Source organism: Stegostoma tigrinum, chromosome 37 (assembly GCF_030684315.1).
Source record: "Stegostoma tigrinum isolate sSteTig4 chromosome 37, sSteTig4.hap1, whole genome shotgun sequence".
NCBI classification, from domain to species: Eukaryota; Metazoa; Chordata; class Chondrichthyes; order Orectolobiformes; family Stegostomatidae; genus Stegostoma; species Stegostoma tigrinum.
The window spans coordinates 7,137,946-7,163,935 of record NC_081390.1 but is presented as its reverse complement, the minus strand read 5'-3'; the positions used below and the strand labels follow the sequence as shown (position 1 = coordinate 7,163,935).

Genomic DNA, 25,990 nt, shown 5'->3' with positions numbered 1-25,990 from the left:
TGGTATAAACCCTGCTCCGGAGCATGTTAGCTAGATTGACACCTCAGTGTGGCAGAGGAACTGCTGCACTGACTGAAGAGCCGACCTTCAAAACAAGATGGAAAAACTCAGGCTATCTTTATTAGGTGAGCTAAGATACCTGGAGTCTGTAACCTTACACACTGTTGATTCCATCCAGTGGCTTTTTGGAAAGATGGAAGAAAAAGAAGATTAGTGTTAGAGTTAGAGAGTTAGTTAGCTTCAGAGGGATGAAAAGATTCAGAATGGTTCCAAGACTGAGAAACATCAGTGACATGGATAGACTGGAGCACCCAGAGCTATTTGTCTGGAGAAAAAGTCGAGATTTGATCAAGGTGTTCAAAATGACGGTGGGGGGGGGGGGCTCTGGACAAACTTGAGAGGGAGAAACTCTTCCTATTGGTGGGAGGACAGCTTAGATTTAAATCAAAAGGAGCAATGGAAACAGGAGAAAAGTTCCACGCAGCAAGCAGTTGGCTTCCAACCTGGAGTATGGGGTGGAGAAAGATTCAAGTTGAGGTGGAAGGTGGGAAAACGGGATTATATGTAAAAAGAAAGAACACAGACCTATGAGAAGGGAGAGAACATCCTTACGTGCACTGCTCATTCAAAGAGCCAACAGGGATAAAGCAGGCTCAAATTTTTGATGCTATAACAATTCTGCAATGAGGTGAGGATCTTATATCGCTCTTTCAGCCAATTCACACTTTTGAACAAATGCAAACATCTCCCAAAACTATTTGGAAACCACAAGAAACTGCACTCTAGTTCTGAACACAATATAAAAGGATAAAGTTTATTGTTTTTGGAAATATTATTCCATACAAAGGTTTTTTGCCATCGATGATAAATCCATGTAGTACCAACATACAGCAACACCCAACTGTACACAGCTTGCCAACAGATGTGATTTACTGGGGAGTGGGGTGGGTAATGAGGGTGTGTCAGAACAATGGAGGTGTCACCAATTGACTAAGGAACTCAAATGAAAGTCAGTGCTGTGTATATCCCAGGGGAATGGAAAACTAAACACTTTTTAAAAATTTTAAGCACTTCCATTCATTATGGAGAAAAAAAAGATTATTTTTAATCTAACCAGATCCATTCTGTTAGGAATGGAAGGGGAAGTCATGTGATGCAATCTCCAGGAATGCGTCTGCCTTGATTTGGCAATCCAAGGTTCCGATCTGAATGGGGAGCAGGAATGTGCTGAGCAGTCCTGCCTCCTAGAACAGCTCAAAGTCTACGCAGAGTATACCCAAGTTTCTGACCTCCCAGGGCCCCAGGCTTCTCATTATTAGAGATTGCAACAGTGACACAGTGTGGCAAGGAACAGGCTAAGAGCACAGACACTTCTCTACACCGCTCCCCCCCCTCCCCCCACCCCAGACAGATCGATCTCGTCCCTCCTCAGTTGCTTGCACTATACCTGCCATCACAGGAGTCTTCCCAATTATCTGAAACCTGTGGGCTACAGGAGTGCACAGCATACTATTCACTGGGACCTAGCACTGTACTGTGCACTCACTAGTCCTGGCACTGGTCCGAAAGTGGAACTGCGACAGTTATGTCCTTGATAGCTGAAGAATGGCAGCACATACACAGGCAATTTATCCATGAGACGTTCAGTGTCTAAACCTAAGACGCTGATCATTGGTTTACCACAATCCCATCATGAGCAAGCCAACATCTCATCCCTCTCATCCTTCCCGCTCTTGGGATTACTGATGAGGAGTGAGGAAATTGAGGTTTGGTCCTAAATCTCAAGTTCAGAATATTGATACTACGTACCAAGATCCCACAGTCACTACTCCTGTTGAGGACAGCAAACACTGGAGGGAGGAGCAATTGCATCTGCAGCCTTCCTAGTTGGGCCTACACCTGACAAACTGAGACACTGTGGTTTATTTTGTGGAGAAAAGTTAGACACTTGACCACTGGTGTTTAGAAGAATGAAATGATCTCAGTGAAAGATGAGGTCTTCAGGGTGGTGACAGAATGGATGGTGAAAGGATGTTTCCCCTTCTGAGGGAGACCAGAACCATGGGACAGAGTTCAAAAAATAAGAGATCACATTTTCTGAGACAGAAGAAATTTCTTCTCTCAGAGGACCATCAGTCTGGGGAAGTCTTTTCCACAGACAGCGGTGGTGGGAGTAACTTGGTTACGGAATTTATTCAAAAATGAGTTAGAGGGATGTTTTGATGGTCATGGGCCTTGGGGGCTTCTGGGGGGAGGGAAGAGGAGGAAGCAGGAATGTGGGGTTGAAACCACAATGAGACCTTAGTGAAAAGCAGAGCACATTTGCAGGGCTGAACAGCCTACTCCTGCTCTAAGTCCTATGTTCACTAGGAATGGGGGGTGGGGTGAGAAACAAAGGAGTAGATGAGTCAGTGAAGGCCTGCAACACAATAACTACCTTAATAGAGCTGTACCGTACAAAGGAGAGTAACCAATTTATCAGCTGACAAATCATAGAAACACAGCAGAAATGCTGCAGCACGTAGTGGGGGTTCAGGATTGGCTGGCTTTAATCACGTGGCTTTTCACATTTGCCAAATTGAACCAGGAAGGCAGTATGGGCACTAACATTGACATGGGGTCCTGAACTTAGAGAGAGTGGCAGGAGGGGAAAGAAAATTCCAGTTGGTTTAAAAAATTACCAAGCAAGAGTTGGATGTTTTGGAGATGTGTGTACATCACCATTAGTCAACATCAACTCAAGAATTAGAGTGCAAACACTGTTTGAACAGACCCAGAATGGTGGTTGAAAGGTTCAACATAAAGGTTGCTCTATTAAAAAAAACAGGCAGCAAACACCATTTCTGTCAAATAATTATTTCCTAGCACAATCAGGAAAATCATGGCTCCAAGATTCCTTTCACTGGTTATAGGAGAAAAATACAACTGATTGACCAAATTATACTTGCTACAAAATTAACCAAATTTCCCTCACAATTTGATTGTTTTGCTGTCCATTTGAGTTGATCCCATCTCACACTACCCGAGCAGCTGATTTTATTGATTTCTATTTAGTAGTTGCAGCACCAACAATGAGGCTTTGCTACAAACCTATACCCCGTGCCCCCAAATCAAGAGAAAAGAACTACAAATAAAAATCAGAAATTCTTGGGGAAAAAAAAGTTACTGTTTCAGGTCCAGTAACCCTTCCTCAGAACTGTTCTGAGGAAGGGTCACTGGACCCAATACATTAACTCTAATTTCCACAGATGCCGCCAGACCTGCTGAGTCTCTCCAGAATTTTCTGATTTTCAATGTCCGCAGTCTTTGGTGTTTTTTTAATTAAAAAGAAAGATAAACATGCTGGAGGTGATAAAGCACAAAAACTGAGAAATACTAGCACTGATCAATAAACTGAGGTCTGTTGGTGGGGGGGTTTGAAAGCTCACCAGTTAGGAAATGAAAAGAAAGTGGAACTTGCTCACACAAACCATTATTAAAGCCATATTCATAAATTATTAAAGAATATGCCACTTTAAAAAGAAATAAGGAGTTGCGCACATGGCGAATTTAGATGGTGAGCTCATATACAGGAACATTCAATGTTTCTGTGCTCTGACTTCCAAGGTTTGAGTTCTAAAGCAAAGTACGCCCACTTTAAGTGCTAACCCATCTTCTGCTTTCCATCTTTCCTGCCACCTACATTTTAAAATCAAGAAAGTGTGCTTAAAAGCAAAAAAATAGAAAATCACTGAAGCCTCGCAGTCTGATACAGGCAATGCCAAGACAGAACTGCACCTTCTGAAGTTAGTCTCCTGACCTGCCCTCGAGGACCAAGCTTTGGATCGCAGGCCATGATTAACCCCAACTGGTCAAGTTAATAAAGGCTAAACCTCACCAACCCAATACACTCAAGTGTGGTAAAAGTTACACAAAAATCCTTTTCTTTTGGGGAAGAGGGGGAGGGGGAGAAAAAGGGAGTAAGTAAAGAAGGAATACTACAATCTCCACCGGCTCCTTGGACCTGGCCTTAGTCTGGCAGTTCACAGAAAGCAACCCCGATTTGAGCAACAATCAATCTCAGTAAATAAATAACAAGATAGGTCCATTCATTTTCAGCTAACAATAAAAAAAAGTTTGCAAGTTATAACTAGTTGCCAGTTGTATAAAGACAATAGCTCACAGTTGCCAGTGTGATCTGCTGTTAACTGTGGACTTTGTCAAGCACATACACCCACACTCTTCCTACTTGCGGGTGGAGACACTTACTTACACGCAGCTTTCCAGATCCTGCATGGTCTTCCACTACAGAACTAAAGCGCATGCAGTACATGTCCCATCCTGAATGCAAAGAATATTGAGTCAAAGCAGCCAAAATATTCAAGGCGGAGACACTTTCCTGAACCAAACAACTGCTTTAAAATAAAAAACAAATCTGGGGAACATTTAGTCTAAACTAAAACAAAGCTTAGGAGTTCAATGGATTATCATTAAAATAATTAAGCAAGGAGCTTTTGCTGCAGAGTTGTGTGGAACTCAGAACAACATTTTTCCCGAAAACTGAGCATAACATCATGGCTCTGTACCAAAACCCTTTTCAAAAACCTTCAAATTTTAAAAATAAAAATATTATTCTCTGCTCTCAAGTAGCGGCGTGATAGGGAACTGTTTCAAAATGGTTGTGTACATATAGCTTAAAAAAAAATCTTTTGTTCTTTAACAAAAATATTTCACCCTTCTCCCAAAAGGAAAGGGCCTCTCCCTCTCTCCCACGCCCCACTCCCCACAATTATTTTCAAGAATTTAGTGGAAAATTAGGACCAACTTGTCTGGTTGTAAAATACATGATTCACTGTCATGTGACCAAAGTGAAATTGTTGCAGGATTAATTACTTGGCCACAGGTAAAACTTATTGGTTTAAACATTTTTTTTTTGGCAGATTTCAGAGGAGCTTGTGTATCGCTGCAGAGGTCTCAGGTGCTCAGAATCGCAGGCCAGGTCAAAGTGTCTCAAAGTGGAGTCAGCACACGGAGAACTTAGATGTCCATCTCGAACTGAGCATCATCCCCTAGAAAGAGAGAGAGTATCACAGGTCAATATTCTGGTCCTGAACTAGTTTAAGTGGAATCTGAGGAGGCAAAGGTAAGAAGGTCAGCTGAAACTTAAGCAAAAAAGGGTAAGTCTCACAACATTGGTGTACATAGCTACAACAAAAAAAGCCAAACAACTGCAATCTTGGCTCAGTTTATGGCACCATTGCCAGAAGGGTGCAGCGCTGAGGGGGTGTGTTGCAAGGGGCATGGAGACCTTTCAGACAAGGCCTTAAGCCATGGTCCCATCAGCCCTTGGGACTATTTCAAAGAAGAGCAAAAGGAAGTCTCTCCAGCGTGCTGGTCAACATTCAATCTTCCACCAACATTGTTAAACAGGGCACAGGGATAGGCCATTCAGCCTATCATGCCTGCTAAGTCATGGCTAATCACCTACCTCCATGTCAATTTCCCACACAACTCCATCCCATGAAAAAAATCTGATTATTCTATTGCTGTTTGTGGGAAACGGCGACACGGCACATTGATTACCTCACCCTCCACTTTAAAACACTGCCTGCACTTTCAAAAGAGAGTAATTAATTGGCTCTAAAGCACTTTGGTCACAAAGGGCACTATATAAATTCAAATGCTCTTCCAGCGAGATGGGGCCCAGGCCAATATTATAGGCTTAGTAGGCCTTGACTAAATTTAGACACACCTCATTGAGAGTTTGAAGAATTAAATCTTGCATTCATGTACCGACTTGCACATCCTCACGACATCCCACACCACTTCATGGCCAATTAATTACAAATCGGTGAAGTTGCTGCTGCACATACTGATGCAGGAAATGTCAGGCTCTTCCTCGAGCTCAGATGGCAACTGGGTTCATGCTTCTTGCCAAAGCCACACATACACAGCATTCTCAGTCACCCCCACTGCGTCAGTCTTGCATCCAGCATTAAAACTGCAGTTGGTGCCAACCAGCTACAGAGGGCTCTGGGGCACAGAGATTGCAACTGGTGCCTTGGAGATCCATGCCTCTCCTTTGGCATCGGTAGAACAAGATTATGCAAACATTGAATCATAGAATCTCTGCAGTGCAGAAAAACAACGTTCGGCTCATCAAGTCTACACTGACCCTCCAAAAGGCATCTGAAGCAAAAACCACCTCCCTCCAAACCCTCCCCACTTCACCACACACACACACACACACACACACACACACACACCACACACACACACACACACACACACACACACACACACACACACACACACACACACACACACGGCCTGCACATCCCTGAACACCTTGGGCGATTTACCACGGCTAATCCACGTAACCTGCACATCTTTGGACAACACAGACCTGGGGAGAACGTCCAAACTCCCCACAGACAGTCACCGAGGGTGTAATCGAACCCTGCTCCCTGGCACTTTAATGCAGCAATGCTAACCACTGTGCCACCATACTGCCCCTGAATCAGATAAATACGCAGATAATCTTGCTTTGGTAATAAAGAAAAACTGAAAATGATGGAAATACTGAACATGTCTGGCAGCAGCTAGAAAAGAAGTTCACACTTCAACTCCCAACACAACAACTTTTAATTATTTCAGACTTCCAGCATTCGTAGCAGTTTGCTTCCGATGTTGGCTGAAGAATTGACAAGAAAAATTAAAAGGAAAACAAAAATCTCAGTTAGGTCACTGCAGAACTCCCTTGCTCTTCTTCAGGAGAATCATCAATATTCACTCAAGGCGATGAATTCAAGTTCAGGTTTAATGTTGCTTCTGGAAGACAGTACAGCAGAAACTCAGTACGACACGAGTCAGCTGGTTGGATGTGTGTCAGTCTCTGGACTTGAACCCATAACCTTCTGAGAAGAAAAGGTTCTACGAGAGGGGGCCAGTTTCTGCTCTTAACCCCACGTACAAAATAGTTACGGTTTAGCTTACACATATAATGTACGTGGGTTTGGAGGGGTGGGGTGTGGGGAAGTGACCTTCACTAAACTGCTCTCATTTACACAGTTGCAGCTGTACTAAAAGGTTGCTCTAAAAGAGATTTTGTTTAAAGCAGCAGGCAAAATCTTGACTAACAAGGGAGTGTAAGGGAATCGGTGTTCAGCAGGTTAGTGGGGTTGAAGTCATGGTGAGATCAGCCATGATCTTATTAAGTGGCGAAGCAGGTTTAAGAAGCTCATGTGAAATGACATGCTGGTACATCATACCCTGAAACATACTGAAGTAGCTGAAGGTGATTTCCCCTGCATTATAAAGAGGAGATAACCACTCAGGACGACAGTTTGAACAACTGAGTGAAGACTGGATCCAAAGGTCTGAGCTTTAAGGAACAGAAAAGAAGCAAGGCAGAGGAATTCAGGGGCTGAGGTGAGCCACTAATGCAGGGGGCAGAGGAGTTAAGATTTGGAGAGGAGATGGAACACTGCAATAAAATGCATAGCTGGAAACATTCACCTAACTGCTCACACAGAAAATTCATTTCAGGTATATTGTTCATTCCTTCCAAATAAATAAATAAATAACAAAGAAAAAGTTACTCCATCACAGAAATCTAACTTTTAAAAAAACTATTCTAGTGTAAACAGAATAATCCATTAATGAATCCTCCCTGATCCATACATCAGCCCGCCTTTCCACCCTCCTTTGTATCCGCTACACTTGGAGCTAATGCACAAGGCCTCAAACTTTCTGACCAGGTTGAATTTTCTCATTTGCAATTATGAAGTTTCAACAAATTGGTTCTATCACTTTTTGGCAGGGAGAGCTTGGAGAGGTCGATTCGGAAAGGATGCACCCCTCATGGTGGGGGGAGGGGATGGCAGAATTTACAACCACTGAGGGCACACATTTTAAAGATGGGGGGGGGGGTTCTCCTCCCCCATTTTAAATGGGAATGAGGAGGAATTTCTTCCCTCAGAGTCTTTAGTCTTTGGAATTCCCTATCACAGAGAGCAGCAGAGACAGGATCACAAGGCCAAGTTGGATAGATTTTTGACAGACAAGAGAGTCAAAGACTATGAGGTTAAGAAGTAGAAAAAAAAAGTGAAGCTATAGGCCATAATCAGATCAGTCATGATCTCAGTGAATGGCACAGGGGCCTACTCCAGCTCTCACTTGCCACAATTAGTGATTTGGCAGATAAACAAGAATGAGTGCAAGGCTAGCCCTGTCTGGCTGAAATGGCACTAGGCACCTGTAGCCTCCAACAATGACCCAGCCAGGAAAACATCTTAAAACCCTAGCAGTGCCTAGTGATTCTCAAATCAAGAGAAAATACTCATGGTCCAAGAAGAGATGCATGAGGAAGGAGGGAGCTAGGGGAGGGGTGTTAAAGATAAGGAGAAATGCTTTGGTAAAAACAAAGGAGAGAGTGCAATCAGATAAGACAAAACATAAGAGTGCACGTCAAAATGCATATGTAGGAAGAGGAGTTCAATTTCTACTACTTTTGGAAACCAGCAAGTTTTGGGAGCTAACCGTGCCTGGCCAGCTACACTTGCAAAACTCGTAAGACCGTGCTTAACATTCAATAGGATTTGACAACAGGATTGTTTAGCCAATACATCCGAAATAATTCCTCTACTAATCAAAATCCATTTGTCAACCAACTCGTACTCTTTCCTCTCACAGTAAAAATATTGTTTTCCCTTTGCACTGGTACTTTGTTTTGCCAATTACCTTGACAAGTACACAACAAAAATCTTTGACAAAATTAGAGTTTTTTTAAGCAATACTCTCATTCTATATTACCAACAGCAATTACAGTAGTAATGATTACACTATACAGATGAGTAACTGTGTTCATTGCACTTGGATATTGTTAATCCATATTGCTCCCTGGTATCACTGATCATTTCTGCCTCGTAAATATTAGGAGTAAAATCAGGTTAAACTGTAATCATTCTTAATGGTCATTGAATCTCACCGGCAGTTATCTTCCTCTCACGGTTGTTGTTATCAGCACAGTGGCCAGAATCATTCACATCTATCTTGGCATCATCAGTGGTGCCAGGCGTAGTCACACCTGGGATATGTGGGAGATAACGGGGAGGGGTCTTGGCAACTGGGGAATGGCGACACTCCATCAGAAACTTCCGATCGTAAATTATGCGGGTTCCTGAAAGAATTAAACAAACGTCACTGGATATACCAAATTCACACGGGTGATCCAGCTCTGTTTCCCATCTCCACGGGTGTTTTTGGACAGCACAGTTATTACACCAAAAACAAATCGTGACAAGACATTTCAGGGCCAAACAAACACACAAATTAAAGGGGAGTAGGCCATTCGGCCCCTCATACCTGATCTGCCATTCATTAAGATAATAATCAATTTGCTTACAACTTCAACTCCACACTGTCAGTCAATTTTTGGTAACAATTCACTCTCTTCTTCAAGAAGAAACTATTGACATGTTGAAAACAAAAGAAATGCATGACACAAGATATTCCAAAAAAATTATGTTCTTCTCCATCTTAAATCAGAGATCCTTTATTCTGAATCTATTGCAGCCTCTTGAAGAATGAAAAACTTCCTTCAGCATCCAACATATCAAGTTCCCTCAGAATATTATGTGCTTCAATAAGATCACCAAACTTTAACAAGCTTATGAGACCAAACATCATTCATTCACCGTTTTCGGAAAAATAAATCAAGGACTCAGAACCTGCTGAGCAGCCTACGCCCATGGTACCAGAGCTGACAGACTTAGTATTTACTATTCTTTGAAGAAATGTAGGTGCTCCAGAATTTGGTACCCATCCCTGATTGTCCTTTGGAAGGTGCTGGAGAAAAAGTCTTTTGTGAACCACTGCAGCCCATCTAGTGTATGGTCACCCACAATGCTGTTATTAAGTTTCAGTATATTCATAGAATGTAGAATCATAGAACCCTAGAGTGTAGAAGCAAACCATTTGGCCCATCAAGTCCACACCAACTCTCCAAAGGGCATCTCACCCAGACCCACCCACCCTATCTCTGTAACCACAGCTAATCTATCTAGCCTGAGATGGGGAACTGTCAGTCAGAGTCAGACCACTGCCTAGAAATAGGAATGTGAGGAGCAGAAAGGGCATAGAATCAGAACACCTATGATGTGGAAGCAGGCCATTCAGCCCATCGAGTCCACATCCATCCTCCAAACAGCATGTCATCCATACCCACCCCTCTACTCTAATGTGACAATAAAAGATATTCTATTCTATCCCTGTGGCTCTGCATCTCCCATGGCTAATCCACAACTCTAGACACTATGGGCAACTTAGCATGGCCAATCCACCTAACATGCACACCTTTGGACTGAGGGAGGAAACTGGAGCAAACCCATGCAGACAAGGGGAAAATGTGCAAACCCCACACAGACAGTCACCCGAGGCTAGAATCGAACCTGGGTCCCTGGAGCTTTGAAAGCAGCAGTGCTACAGTGCAGTTATTAAGTTTTCTGGGTGGCACGGTGGTTAGCACTGCTTCCTCACAGCCCTAGGAACTGGGGTTCAATTCCACCCTCGGGCAACTGTCTGTGTGGGTTTCCTCCAGGTGCTCTGGTTTCCTCCTACAATTCAAAGATGTGCAGGCTAGGTGGATTAGCCATGCTAAATGGATTAGCCATGCTAAATTGCCTGTAGGTGTAGATTAGGTGGGTGGGATGCTCAGAGGTTCGGCGTGGACCTGGTGGGCCGAAGGGCCTGTTTCCACACTGTAGGGATTCTAATTCTAACTACCGAGACACAGTACTGCCAATTTTATCCAATGATAGTGAAGAAGAGTGACATATTTCCAAGTTAGAAAGGTGAGTGGCTTGGAGAGGAACATGCAGGTGGTGGTGTCCCCAAGTCCCTGCTGTTCTTGTCCCAACTGGTCCTAGAGGTTGTGGGATTTGGAACATGGAGACTATGAGTAACTGTGGTGAGCTCCTGGGGTTGAATGGAGTGACATGAAGGGGTTTGAAGAGTATATTTAGGCAGAAAGCAATTTCCATTGAGGTGCAGAGATAGTAGGAACTGCCGATGCTGGAGAACCTGAGATAACAGGGTGTGAAGCTGGATGAACACAGCAGGCCAAGCAGCATCAGAGGAGCAGGAAAGTTTGACATTTTGGATCGGGACCCTTCTTCAAATTCTCCTAGGGTGAATATTGATGATTCCCTTCTTCCATTGAGGTGCATTTTGGTACCAGAGGACACAGATTTAAGGTCACAAATTGATGAAGCAGTGGGAAATGGGAAATATATTTAAATTATTCAAAACAGGGGCTTTGTGTGATCTAAAATCCTGAATGAAAAGGTGAAGGAGCAAATGCAGTAGCAGCTTTCCAAACAAAACTGGGAAAGTTTGTCAGGGTGTGGCAGGACAAAGATACTATCCAGTGGTGTCAGAAGGGCTAGTACAGACATAATGAGCTGAATGGTCATATTCTTGGCTGTGGGATTCCATGACTCATACCTAGCTTTCATTAGGCTTCACCCAGTGACCTGCCTATTGTTCATTCCTTAGCCTAAGGGCTAACTTCTTTGATTTACTAAAGCAGCATTGCTCAATAGAAAATATTGCTCACGAGTCACAGGGAGGGCTATGGTGACACCTGTTCAGACACGTGCAGTAATTATAGCACGCAATGGAACGAAGAGTCTAATGATGGCCATGAAACCATTGGTGATTGACCGACAAATGTGATACATCCTTCCAACGAAGGAAACTGCCATCCCTACCTGGTCTAGTATGTGCTGTGGTGGGATTTGAACCTGGGTCTCCGGAACATTACCTAGGTTTTTAGATTAACAGTTCACTGATGAAGAACGCTGTGACAGGCAGTCAGCATCACTGAGAGAAACGGGCAAGGTGAGAGTCCTATGAGAGGCAGTCTGCATCACCCGAGGGAGCAGGTGTGGTAAGGATGCTGTGCTTGTCAGTCAGCACTGAGAAGACCGGGTGATGTGATGTGAGGCAGTCTGATCACTGAGGAGCAAGTGAGGTCCCTCACAGAGAAGCAGAAAACACCGGTGGCAAACAAGTGGAACTTGTAAAATAAACACGAATAAGATTCTTCGCGTGTTAAAGATGATAGATGAGGGAAGGGCTGTAGATGTCATATACATGGGCTTTAGTAAGGTGTTTGATAAGGTTGCCTATGGTAGGCTGATGGAGAAAGTGAAGTTGCATGAGGTCCAGAGTATACTAGCTAGATAGAGAGAGAGCTGGCTGGGTATCAGGAGGCAGAGAGTTGCAGTGGAAGGGAGTTGCTCAAAATGGAGAACTGTGCCCAGTGGTATTCCACAGGGATCAGTGTTGGGACCACTGTTGTTTGTGATATACATAAATGATATGGAGGAAGGTCTAGATGGTCTGATTAGCAAGGTTTCAGATCACACTAAGATTGGTGGAGTAGCAAATAGTGAAGAGGACTGTCGGAAAATGAAGCAGAACATAGATAGATTGCAGAGTTGGGCGGAGAAATGGCAGATGGAGTTCAATCCAGGCAAATGCGAGGTGATGCATTTTGGAAGATCCAATTCAAGAGCGAACTATATGGTAAATGGAAAAGCCATGGGGAAAATTGAGGCACAGAGAGATCTGGGTGTTCACATCCATTGTACCCTGAAGGTGGCAACGCAGTTAAATAGAGGGGTCAAGATGGCATACGGCATGTTTTCATTCATCTGATGGGGTAGTGAGTACAAGAGTTGGCAGGTCATGTTACAGTTGCATAGGACTTTGGTTTGACCACGTTGGGAATACCACGTAGAATTCTGGTCGCCACATTACCAAAAGGGTGTGGATGTTTTGGAGAAGGTGCAGAGCAGGTTCACCAGGATGTTGCCTGGTATGGAGGGCGCTAGCTATGAAGAGAGGTTGAGTAGATTAAAATTATTTAAATTAGAAAGATAGAGGTTGAGGGGAACCTGATTGAGGTCTATAAAATTTATGAGCGGTATAGACAGGGCGGATAGCAAGAAGCTATTTCCCCCCCCCAGAGTGGGGGACTCAATTGCAGGGGGTCACAATTTCAAGGTGAGAGGGGAAAAGTTTAAGGGAGATATGCGTGGAAAGTTCTTTCCACAAGGGGTGGTGGGTGCCTGGAACGCGTAACCAGCGGGGGTGGTAGAGATGGGCACGATAGCGTCATTTAAGGTGTATCTAACAGATACACAAATGGGCAGGGAACAGAGGGATGCAGATTCTTGGAAAATATACGACAGATTTAGATAGAGGATCTGGATCGGTGCAGGTTTCGAGGGCCGAAGGGCCCGTTCCTGTGCTGTAATTTTCTTTGTTCTTTGTTCTAAAGAGCAAAATAAAAACAAAGGGTTCTTTTTTACTCATTCATGGGATGAGGGCATCATTGGCTAGGCCAGCATTTATTGCCCATGACTAATTGCCCACAGGACAGTTAAGAGTCAACCACATTGGTGCAGCTCTGGAGGGACATGTAGGCCAGGCCCTGTAAGGATGGCACTTTCCCGACCTAAAGGATTTAATTCAGTTCAGATTCTGGGGAGGTCAGGCCTCTGATTTGCACATCCTGCTCTATAAGAGGGATGCTAGGTGCCCCCTGGTGGTCTGGATGACCATGTGCAGGAGGGGCCTGGAGAAACTCGAGCTATGGGTTTTGGAGCTTGAGTAGCAGCAATGGGGGGGGCCGCTGCATCGTACTGACGAGGCTGAGATGTTCACGGACAGCACCTTTCGGTGTGTGGTCAACCCATATGCTGACAGAAGCGCAGCCAGAGGGGGAATGGGTGACTGGACAGGAGGGGGGGTCAGGAGGTAGTGAGGGAATTCTGCCCCCAAGTGCACCTTGCTCACAGACACCTTTTCAACACAGCAAAGTGGAGAGTGTGATGGCTCCCCTGGGGAGGCCAGGGAGCTGTGAGTAGGGAGGGGCAGAAGGAAGGGTGGAAGGGCAGAGGTATGGAATGTGTTACTGGGAAGGGAACAGACAAGCATTTCTGCAGTCATAGACATGACTCCAGGACAGTACACGACCTCCAGGGTGCCCAGATCAAGAATATCACAGAATACCTGGAGGGTATTCTGAGGGGAGAGGATGAACAGCCAGCGGTTGTTGTCCACAGTGAATCCAATGGCAAAGAAAGAGATACAAGACGTGCAGGCAGACAGGAAATCAAAAAGCTGGACTCGGGTAATAATCTCCAGGTGATTCCTAGTGCCACACAACAGTAAGTATAGGAACAGGAGCCAGCAAATGAATGGGTGGCCAGAGAGGTTGTACAGAGCAGAGGACTTTAGATTCCTGACACATTGGGACTGTTTCTGGAGTTGGGGAAACAGGTTATATCTGATCAGGAATGCAATCAATACCTCACAGAAGTTGGGGACAGGGGTCGGTGGATCCTGACAAATAGTTCAGACAGGTAGGGGATGGGAAGGGAGCAGAAGCCAAGATAAGGTAAGGTTATATGTGAGCAAGTGAGTCTGGAAGCAGGGAGAAAAATAGCTAGGTAAGAATGAAATGAGTTTAGCAAGGCTAAATATTTTAATGCAAGGAACTGGAAGTAGTCAAACGAATTGAAGGCAACAGGCAAATGGGAGAATGATACCATAGATAGGATTGACTGGCTGAAAGATGTACAGGATTGGCACCTCAACATTCCTTGGTTATAGGGTATTCCTATAGGATAGGAGGGGGTTGGGAGATTGTAATATTGATCAGTGAATTGATGATGACGGTGAATGGAGTTGATATTTTGGAGAAGATCATCAAATGAGTCATATGGGCAAAAAGTTTAAAGAAAGCAGCAAGCACATTGTTGCCTGTATACTTATAGGCCCCCAGTCAGTGAAGGATAGAAGATCAAATATGTAATCAAATTTTAAAGAACTACAACAATATTAAGGCAGAAATAGCAAGGGATTTTAACTACCTCAGTGTTAACTGGAAAAGTTCTAGCATGCAAGGTCGAGAAGGAACAAAACTCTTCAATTATAAATGTTATTTTAGCCAGTTCATAGAAAGCCCACAAGGGATCCAATACTCAAAAATGAGCCCAGTTAGGCAGAAGGCACATCAACACGGGTGCATTTGGGAGACAGTGACTATAACTCAGATAGATTTAGGACTGTCATGGAAAAAAGGAAGATTGGCCAGAAATAAAAGTTCTAAACTGAGGAAAGGATAATTTTGCTAAGGTAAGATACAAATTGACCCAAGTGGACTGAAGGCACTACTTGAAAACTGCAGTCAGGGCAGCGGGAGGAGGCATTCAAGGTGAAACAGCAAGAATACACGACACACACATGTTCCTGTAAAGACAAAGGCTGGGACCAAGAACCTTTGATGTCCGGGGGCAGGGGGAAACAGGGTCAGTACTAGTGAGTACAGCAGCCTTAAAAGTGGATAATTCCACAGCCTGCATATGTACATCAGGTTTTTGAAGGGGTAAGTCAGAAGATATCAAGGGCCCTGGCTGCAACTTTAAACCCCTCTGTGGTCACGGGTGAGGTACCAGAGGATTGTTAACATTTAAAAAGGGTGAAAAAAAGGGATATACCAGAAAATTAGCTGACCTTGATGGTGGGAAATTATTAGAATGAATGCTGGGGGACAGCATATATCTGCATTTGGACAGACACAGATTAATCAGGGATAATTAGCATGGATTTGTTAAGGCAAGGTGATTGACTATTTTTTTGAGGGGACAACCAGGAGTGCCGATGAGGGTCATGCATTTGGTACACAGACAGTAGCAAGGTTTTTGTTGAGGACCTCCATGGCAGAGTGGTCAAGAAAGAAAAGAGTCAATGGAATCCAAGACAAAGTATAACGTTGGATCCAAAACGGGCTGAGAGGCAGCAAGCAAAGGATAATGGGAGAGGCAAGTTTCTGTGACTGAGAGTCTGTTTCCAGTTGGGATTCCACAAGGCTCAGTGCTGGATCTTTTGTAGTTTGTGATGGATAGTAATGATTTGGACTTAATACGTGGGGAATGATCAAGAATTTCATACATGACGTGAAATTTGTGTGGGTGGTAAATAGTGAGGATGATAGATGGGCTGGTCAGTGCAAATGGAATTCAACCCAGACAGGTCAAAGGTAACGTATTGAGGAAGGGCTAGCAATTCAAGAAATTACACTATGAATGGTAGGAACCCATAAAATACTGAAGATGACAGGGACCTTGGTGTGCTGATCCATTGATCCTTTGGGCAGTTGGGCAAGTGTGTAAAAAATATACATGGGATATTAGTCTTTATTAATGAAGGCATACAATACAAAAGCAGGGAGGTTATGCTGGCACTGTATAAAATGCTGGTTGGGCCACAATTAAGAGTATAGTGTCCCGATCTGATCACCACATTATATGAAGGATGTGACTTCACTAGGGAGGGTGGACAGGAGATTTACCAGGGTGCTGCCTGAGCTGGTGGGACTGAGAGAAAAAGATAGGAATAGACAGGCTGGAGTTATTTTCCTTGAAGTAGTGAACGTTAAAAGGAGGCCTGATTGAGGTGTATAAGAATATGAGGAGCAGTGAATAGAAAACATTCATAGAGACATCAAAAACTGGAGCATCAACTTCAGTTGGAAGGCAGAGAGGGATGAAGAGAAAAGCTTTTCCACTCAGAGGAAGGTGAGAATCTAGACATTACTGCCTGAAAAAAGAGTGGCAGGAGCTCTTATTACTTGAGCAATGTTTAGTTATTCACTTGCATTGTCATAGCCTCCAGGGCCTGGGCCAAAAGCTAATAAATAGGATCAGTGTAGTCAGATCTTTGTGGTCTAACACAATGGGCTGAACGCCTCCTCTTGTGCTGTTAAAGTCTATGGGTTGTCCCCAAGTCCGTTGTTCTCATTAGTAACTACAAATCTATCAATCTCTGACTTGAACTTACTTAATTACTGAGCTTACACAACCCTCTGGGGAAGAGAACGAATAAATCTTTGGAGTTCAGAGTGAAGACATTCCTCCTCCTCAGTACTAAATGGTTTGCCTTTTATTTTGAGGTTGTCTCCCCTGGTTCTAGATTCTGCAGTCAGAGGAATCATCCTTTCTAAATCTGTCTGTCCTGTTAAGAATTATTTAAGTTTCAAAGGATATTGTTCATTTTTCAAAACTCCAAAGCACGTGGGCCCGATATCCTCAATCCCTCCTTATTAGGACACACACAGATTGAAGATTCTGAGCAGGAGACACTACTGGGACAGTTTTAGTGTAAAAAGTAGGGAGGAAGCAAAATTCTTCAAATGCACACAGGAGAAGTTTGTTTAAGCAGTTCGTAGAAAGCCCAACGTGGGAGGGACTGAAATAAAAACTGAAAGAACTGTGGATGCTGTAAATCAGGAACAAAAACAGAAGTTGCTGGAATAGCTCAGCAAGTGTGGCAACTTCTGTGAGCAAAAAAAAAATCAGAGTTAAAATTGCAGGTCCATTCTGTGGAAGGGTCACCGCACCCGAAATGTTAACTCATTTTTTTTGCCTTCTTCACAGATGTTGCCAAACCTGCTGAGCTTTTCCTGCAACTTCTGTTTTAATTTGTGAAGGGAGGGACCTAACATGTGGAAATGAGCCCAGCCATTTGGAAGAAAGGACTTTCTAAATGAAGCAAGCAGCAATGACCTAGAATTCGCAAAAGAAGGAAATTGGATGAATATGAAGGAAATCTGTGGAGTTTTGGGGACCTTGAGGTTTCAGTGAGTGAAACAGACTGGATTGCTTGGTGGACAGTCAGTATAAACTTGATTGGTCTCCTTCTGTGGTGTGAATCCAGCTGGGCCAGCATTTCCACTTAATGTCAATTTATTCCTGTGGATGGAAAATGCTACAACCAGAGAAATTCTTTCAGGATGCTGTAGGGTCAAGCCCTAAATTACATCAAACACCCCCATCCCACCCCCCACCCCCCCCCCACCCACACACACACACACACACACACACACACACACACACACACACACACACACACACACACACACAATGTTCTACTGCATATATAGAAACTCTGTTCTCAGTCTGTAACAAAAGACACTGTCACAGAATAACTCCCAGGAAAAACTGATCCCATCTAATCTTCTGCTATTTTACCACAAATGGTAATCCCATAGTGCAATGCAATTTTGATAGAAATGGACATAGGATTAAGCCAGTGCCACAGTTCCAGTCACTCCAATAAATTGCAATTTTCTCTTCTAAAGAGGCTAACAGTAGTTACTTGTTCTGCAGATTGCTCTCGAATCTCAGCTCCCAGTCCTCTGGAGTACACAGTCATTGCTTTAAAAGCAAACAGTATTTTTATCTTTTAGAGTCCCCTCTTTCACAACTTGGGGAGTTTACAGATGTGCCACCTGCTCCTTATGGAGGGCCTAGAGCAAGCTTTGCATGTTTGCAACTCCCAGAAGATCACGGAAGAGTAGTACAGCCCCATACTTGGTTATTTTTAGTCAGCGTGCCAATGCGCTTCAGTGTTGAAATGAACTTGTGAGACCAATCAACCATTAATAGCCAGAGAGAGAATAAGATGCCATTCCCTGCTATCCATCTCATTTACTCCACCTTCCCCTCAAACCTGCACAATGAAAACATTTACCTGACAGCAAAGGATACAATAAATGTTAAAGCATGGAAATAGAAAATAACAGGAGTAGGCCATTCAGCCCTTAGAACCTGCTCCACCATACAATGTGATCACGGTAGATCATCTAACTCAGTACCTTTTCCTGCTTTCTCCCCATACCCTTTGACCCCTTCAGCTCCAAGAACTAGTTGAAGATTTTCAGTGATTTGGCCTCAACCACGTTCTGTGGTAGCAAATTCCACAGGCTCACCACTCTCTAGGTGAAGATATTTCTTCCCATCTGTCCTAAATGGCCTACACCATATACTTTGTCACAGGCCCTTGGTTCTGGAGTCCTGGGTCAACACAACAACCCATGCGTACCCGGTCTAGTCCTGTTAGAATTTTATAAATTTCTGTGTGATTCTCTCTCCCCCCCATTCTTCCAAACCCCTGTGAATACTTTCCTAAATTGGATTCAATCTCTCTTCATAGGACAGTCCTGCCATCCCAGGAATCAGTCTGGTATTATGTTCGGTAACACTAGGGAGCACCAGTTTACAAAATTGGCAAGTTCCCTCAGTTAGAGAAGGCAGTTGCCCAGATTTGGTCAGTGATATAAAATACTTGCCATTTGATACAATCATGTTCAGAGTGTGGCCTCAACTCAGTTTTGATATCAACCTCCAATACCCTTAAATAGCTCTGTTGGTGAAAAATCTACCTGCTTCTGCCTTGAAATATTCAATAAGCCTGCCTCTTGTAAGCTGGGGAAAGATGCATAACCTTCAGAGAACATTTTTCATCTTGAATGGAAGACCCCTTAAACTGCATGCTCTTGTTCTAGTGTGCCAAACACAGGGCTGGGGAAACATCCTCTCAACACCCACCTGAATCAAGCCCCCTCAGGATCTCATCCAAGTTCAATAAGACCATCTCTCATTCTTCGCGACTCCAATGGGAACAGGCCAAAGCTGTCCAACCTTTCCTCATGCGATAATCCGCACATCCCAGCAACCTGTCGAGTGAACCTTCTCCAAATTGCTTCTCATTCAACAATGTTCTTTCTGAAATATGGAATCTGAAGAAAACGTACACAGCACTACAGGCGCGGTCTCAGAGCTGATCTTGATATCTGAGGTTACCCTACCACCATCCAAGTAACTCTGACAAACGTGCGTAACCTCTGATTTTTATGAAGATGCTCTACCTTCTACTTGGAATGATCGAATATTTGACAGACTTACTTTATTTCCTGGATTCCTTGATGAGTGTTAGTCAGTTATCACTATGTATAGCCAGTAGGTACCAGCACATAGCTCTGGTACAAACACACACACACCACCTGAGAGCATAAACTGCTAACATTCAGCAACTCGCAAGGTTTTGCTGGAATCAGTGTCTTGGTATCAGATCATTGGAAGGTGGGGGGTGGGAAAGTGATAATGACAAGCTGCACCACCACATTCCCAAGAGCAGTTCGGGACAGGCAACGAATGCTGACCTAGTTAAGATGCTCCTCCCATGAGTGAATTAAACAAAAATCATACAATTTGGAGGCCAGGATTGGAGCCCATCAGTTACTTTCCTTCAAATGCCTGAGGGGCAACTTTTTATTTTACACAGAGTGAGTTGTGTGTGGAATGAGGGAGTGGTGGATACAGATACAGTTACAATATTTAAGACACATTTGAATAAGTACATGAATTAGAGATATTTGGAGGGATATGGGTCAAGCGCAGACAGTTGGAGCTAGTTTAGCTGGGATTATAGTTGGCATGGATGGGTTGGATCAAAGGCTCTGTTTCCATGCTGAACGACTGATGTAAAAGACAGAAAAGCATTAAAATTGGGGATTTTGTAGTTTGCAGTGCTCCCTGCTAAAGCAATCAGACTACATGGCACCAAAGGTTTGGATTTACTTAGGAGTCAGGCCATGTTGTTTCAGTATTGAATACACTGTGAACGAAAGGGCTTGTGTTGTAGTGGTAGTGTCCTCACTTCTCAGCCAGGAGGCCCAGACTCGAGTCACACCTGCTGACGAGGCAGGTAATCTGAACAGGATGATTAGAAAACATCTACATTGGGAATGACGACAGTGCACATTTATGTAGCACATGGTAAACACTGCGAGGCAGTTCACAACTAAAGATATTCAGACAGGTGGTCAGACTTAGAGTGGTCAAAGATGTAGGTTCCAAGGGTTCAAGGAAGAAACAAAACAGAGGGAGGGGAGAAAGAGGTTCAGGGAGGGGTGGTCAAGAGCTTAGGCAGTATAGGCACTGCTATCAATGTTGGCTGAAGGAATGGTGGTAAATACAAAGTCAGATTTGGTGAAATGCAAAGTTCCCAGACGGTTGTAAGGACAGAAGAGGTTAGAAATGGAGTGGCAAGACCACAAAGGGGTTTGAACAAATAAGCATTCTTAAAGGGGAGACGCTGCGCCCCTGTACAGCAGTATAAATCAGTAAGTACAAAGGTACTCAGTCCTGTTTGCCTGTTGTCACAAATTAGGATACGGCAGAGTTTTCACATGGTCTATATTTACAGAGGGCAGAAACTCAAATGACAGCCCATAGAGCAGAGGTGACTCTGCAAGTAACAGGGTGGGTGAAGGTGTCAACAAGTTGAGGGAAGGACAGTGAAGGTTGTGAAAGTGGCAGCCACCCCAAGCTCAGTGAGTGAGGGTTTGTCTGTAGATTTATAGCTAGAAAAGTAACTAACTCTCACACAGAAAGTAATGAGAATCAAGGCAGGATGTTGTGTGTAACTGAGCATCATGGTGAAGAGGGTCAAAGATCAAAGAGCTGTTCTGTTTGACTGCTGGGTTCAAGAGAGACTGGTTTGGTTTTGGGGATGGGTTAAGACATCGGTTTCTTCCAGGACAAACAGCAGGAGGATGTGAAGTTTGTTGTATTTGTTCATGGCTGGTTAGGCCAGCATTTATTATCCTTCTTTCATTGCCTCGAGGTGAACTGCATTCTTGAAATGTTGCAATCCTTAGGTTGGAAGTACACCCACAATGCTGATACAGAGAGAATTGTAGGTGTTAATGGTGATCTACATCTAAGTCAGCGTTGAGAAGCTTAGGGGAGGCTGGTGTTCTAGATGGTAGGAGCCTCAGATCTGGGAGTTGCTGTCAGAGCAGTGTTGGTGAATTTCTGCGGTGCATTTTGGAGAGGGTCCTCAGTGCTGCTACTGGGAGTCAGTAGGAAAGGGGAGTGAATGTTGGCGGGGTGGGGTGGTGGGAGAAGAGAGAGCCAAAGTTGGCTGCTTTGTTCTGGACAGCATTCAGCTTTGAGCGTGGTTACTGCTCTCGTGCTCCTGATTTGTGCCTTGTAGAGATGTTATTATTCTCAGAATTTCTAGTCTCCGATCTGCTCTTATAGCTAAAAAACTTTATGTGGCCAGTCTGGTCCGGTTTCTGGTCCATGCTAATCCCCAGGATGTTGATAGTGGCAGTGATGTCACTCAAGTTCAAGGGGCCATGGGAAGTGTAATTTTGGTTGGAAATGGTTGTTGGCTGACACTTCCGTAGTGGAAATATTATTTGTCACTTGTCTGGATATTGTCCAGGTCTTGTTCACTGCTTCAGGATCACAGGAGCCTCGACTAGCACTGAACATTACGCAATCATCAGTGAACACATCCCCATTTCTGACCTTAGGATGGAGGTAAGGTCATTGATTAAAGCAGCTGAAGATGGTTAGGCCAAGGGCTCTCTCTCTTCAGGAACTCCCGCAGAGAGGTCCCGGAGCTGACAGACCAACAACCACAGCCACCTTCCTTTGTGCTGGTTCTCACTCCAACCCAGTGGAGAATTTTCCCCAGTTCCCACTGAACTCTAGGTTTGCTGGCATTTCTTAATGCCTTGGTCAAATGAAGCTTGATGTCAAGGACAGACCCCCCCGATTCAGCTCTTTTGTCCACGCTTGAGTCAAGGCTGTATTAAGAACTCCCAGTCCCGAGATTCCATCTGCCTGTCCTGAACTTGGGAGTTTCAGACTGGCCTTAGACAGAAAGGTGTTAATTGCAATACTCTAATCCTTAGCTGTTTCCATAACATATGGACACATCACAACCACTCATCTCCTTTACATAGGATCATAGAATGGAATCACAGAATCCGTACAGCGTGGAAGCAGGCCATTTGGCCCATAGAGTCCACACAGACCCTCCGAAGAGCATCCCACCTGGATACTGAAGAGTACAACAGCCATTTATCACAACTAAAGGTTATGTGCAAACATTGCCAATCCACCCAATCTGCACATCATTGTACTGTGGGAGGAAACTTAAGCATCCAGAGGAATCCCGCACGGACACTGGGATAAATGCCTGTGTACAGTTTACACAGTCACCTAAGGCTGGAACTGAACCTGGGTCCCTGGCACTGAGAGGCAGCACTGCTAGCCACTGAGCCACCATGCCATCCACGTGTGTAATTCCTTAACTCCAGCTGCAAGATTCACAGGACCCCTATTCTCACCTTGTTCAGCTTTCCGACTGTTTGGGATTCAGCTCATCACAGTTGATACATTACTATGTGTTGATCCCTTACCCCAACCAAGCTCTGCATACCTTGGTTGCTTTGGAAAGGAATACACAGTATAGCAAGACAGCTTGCCTCCAACAGGAGGTTTTACTTAATATGGCAAAGCTTATGTTATCTTCTGTTACATAAGAAACCAGGCCTGGATACTGAAGAGTACAGCAGCCATTTATCACAAATGAAGATTATGTTTAAACATTGCATTGCTCAGACATGAGCGTCTAAGGTGCTGTAAATATTCCAGGTCACAGCAGCATACTTCCAGTCGATTGTCACGCATCAAGTGAATCGAGGTAAAATGGAGAATGAGATCTTTATACCCTAGGTAATGAGCTATGATACTCAGTGACAATTGTCAGGGTCAGAAGTCACAACATCAGATTATAGTCCACTACATCTGATGAAGGAGCAGCACTCCGAAAACTTGTTATTTTAAATATCTGTTGGACTATAACCTGGTGACGTGACATCTGACTTGTGCATCTCAGGCCAATACCGGCATCTCCACATAATAGTCAGGAGCACCTCTCAAGAGGGATACAGACCATGAGACAACATACTAAATGTGATAGGCTTTCTATAGGAGTAACCCAGAGTATTTTACCAACACTGATTAGCTGCCTTGGCTGTCACCTCTTGGGTCATGCGGTCACAGGTTCAAGCCCCACTTGAGGCTAAAATCCAGTTGCCAAACACTCCACTGCAGTGAAGAGGGAGACCAGCACTGAGAGGCATGTCAAACAGCTGGGGAGCTCTGGCCAATATGTGAATCAGAAATTCTCCGGTTATCATGACATTACTGCTTGTGGCATCTGGTGCCTCGGTGGCAAAGCAGTACTGAAGTTGGACCCGTATTATTTTGGGGCTCTGGGTTACAAGTTCAAATGCCAAGGTCAAATTTAAATTCATTTTTTAAAAATCTGCAAATAAAAGCCAGTTAAGTTCAAAAGTGTGCAGGCTACGTGGTTTGGCTATGCTAAATTGCCCAGAGTGTAGATCAGGTGGACTGTAGGGGGATGGGTCTTAGTGGGATGCACTGAGAGTCAGTGTGGACCTTTTAGTCCGATGGGCCTGTTTCCACATTGTGGAGATCCTATGATCTTAAATTAGAGATCCTGAAACTATCGTGGACTCTGGTAAAAAAAATCCATCTGGTTCATCGACTTCCTTTAGGGAAGTAAATCTGCCATTCTTACCTCACCTGGCCTATGTGTAATTCCTGATCAACAGCAATGTGGTTGATTCTTAATTGCTCTCCGGGAAATTTGGAATGAGAAACGAACACTGGTGTTGCCATTGACACTCCCATCCAGTGAGCAAATTAAAGAACTGAAGATTAGAAACTGGCGGTCCTGTTCCTGGCTATTCAAATGTAAAATTAAAAGTGCTGGAAAAGCTCAGTAGGTGCTGAACTTTTCCAGCAATTTCCGTTTTTATTTCCGATTTACAGAATCCACCGTTCTTTTGGTTTTTACTCAATTGTAACACTGAACGACAGCACACACACCTACAAAGTCTATTCCCAAACACGGAGAGGGTTCAAGTTGCTTCTGCCTTGACTTTGTTTTGCCGATTCTGATTTAGCTGCAGCACGCTGCATTCCTTCTTGCATTTGGGAATGAGGTGCAGCGTGCAACTGCTGGGTTGAGTCTGGGTCCATCCTCAGACTTGCAAAAGAGGCAGAAAGTGGGGACGGAGTGCGTGGAGGGGTAAAAACAATCCGACAGGCCAGCAAAACTTCATATTAATTAGACACAACGTGTGGAAGGGAATGAAAAGGGAAGAGGCGGCGGGCGCTGCTGTCACTGGAAATAACGTGACGCAAGTGACGAGGCTCAAACATGAACTCCAACCCCGGGGGGGAAAATAATGTCTTAACAGTCAGCTTCCCCTCCTCCACTTCCAAAAAAATTAACTAGTAATGCCTTTATAAAATCCTTTTATATTGCAAACCAGAATTATAAAGTATTCTCTACAATAATAACTCACAGCAAAGCAGAAATTAAGCAACATCTGACCTGAAATTGCAGCAAAAATTGTAAAAGTCCTGCTTTTGTGTCTCTCAACCAATTCATTGCAAGACGTTCTCACACATTTTCACTTCGACTCGACTTTATTACGGTGCTTTATTTAAGAAAAATACAAGTGTGCACGTAGATAATTGTTAAAATAGAAAAGTCAACCCCGCTCTGTGGGCAACACGAGGTTCAAGCTTCTCAATCGGCCTACAACAAAAAAAATGGAGCAAGGCCAGCGGAGATCCACTGCAGCGAGACGATTTTTAATACATATACTGCACCTTAGAGTTAATTGGTATATTTTGTTGTTGTATTGCAAACAGGGTTAAAGCCTTCCCTACTTTGTTTGCAGAAGGGAGACATTATCCAGCCCGTGCAAGCAGCAGGCCAACAGCATTTTTGTTCGTTGCATGAAATGCACACACACACACGGGAAAGGTTGCAGACTTTCCGGTTTTGGGGGGGGGGGGGGGGTAGGTGGCAGACTTGTGCATTTGTCTTACCTCCGGGAGTGGTGGAGAACAGGGTCCCCCCTGGGGTAGTGCAGTAGTCATGAGGTAGCTGCGTTGCATCGTTCAGGGTAACTCTCCTGGTGGGGATCACTCGACATTCACTTTGCTGACAAGTCGCAGACATTTCGAAATCAAACCGTGCTCTCTCACCCTCCCTCCTTCCTTCCCTCCCTCCCTAAACAGGCACAAATTGCAAAAAAAGAGTGGGGAGGGGTTTGGGAAGAAATTAAAAAACGTTCGGCGGCTTAATCAAAATTAAAACAAAAAAAACCCTGCCTGCCCGGTGTCCCCTTTCCTGTCTGCCTTCCCCCAGCCCGTCAGCGAAGCACCACCTACTGGCGGCTCCTCAGCTGATG

The 25,990-nt window shown here is 44.2% G+C and overlaps 1 protein-coding gene across 1 annotated transcript; it reads right to left on the bottom strand.

Moving 5' to 3' along the window:
* Positions 1-800: 800 nt before the first annotated feature.
* On the bottom strand, positions 801-25,990 carry LOC125467534 (eukaryotic translation initiation factor 4E-binding protein 2-like). Its single transcript, XM_048563539.2, has 3 exons — positions 25,626-25,990; positions 8,969-9,160; positions 801-5,048 (listed from the first exon to the last, which is right to left on the bottom strand). The coding sequence occupies exons 1-3, from the start codon at positions 25,756-25,758 to the stop codon at positions 5,017-5,019; spliced, it is 357 nt and encodes a 118-aa protein (XP_048419496.1). The 5' UTR covers positions 25,759-25,990; the 3' UTR covers positions 801-5,016.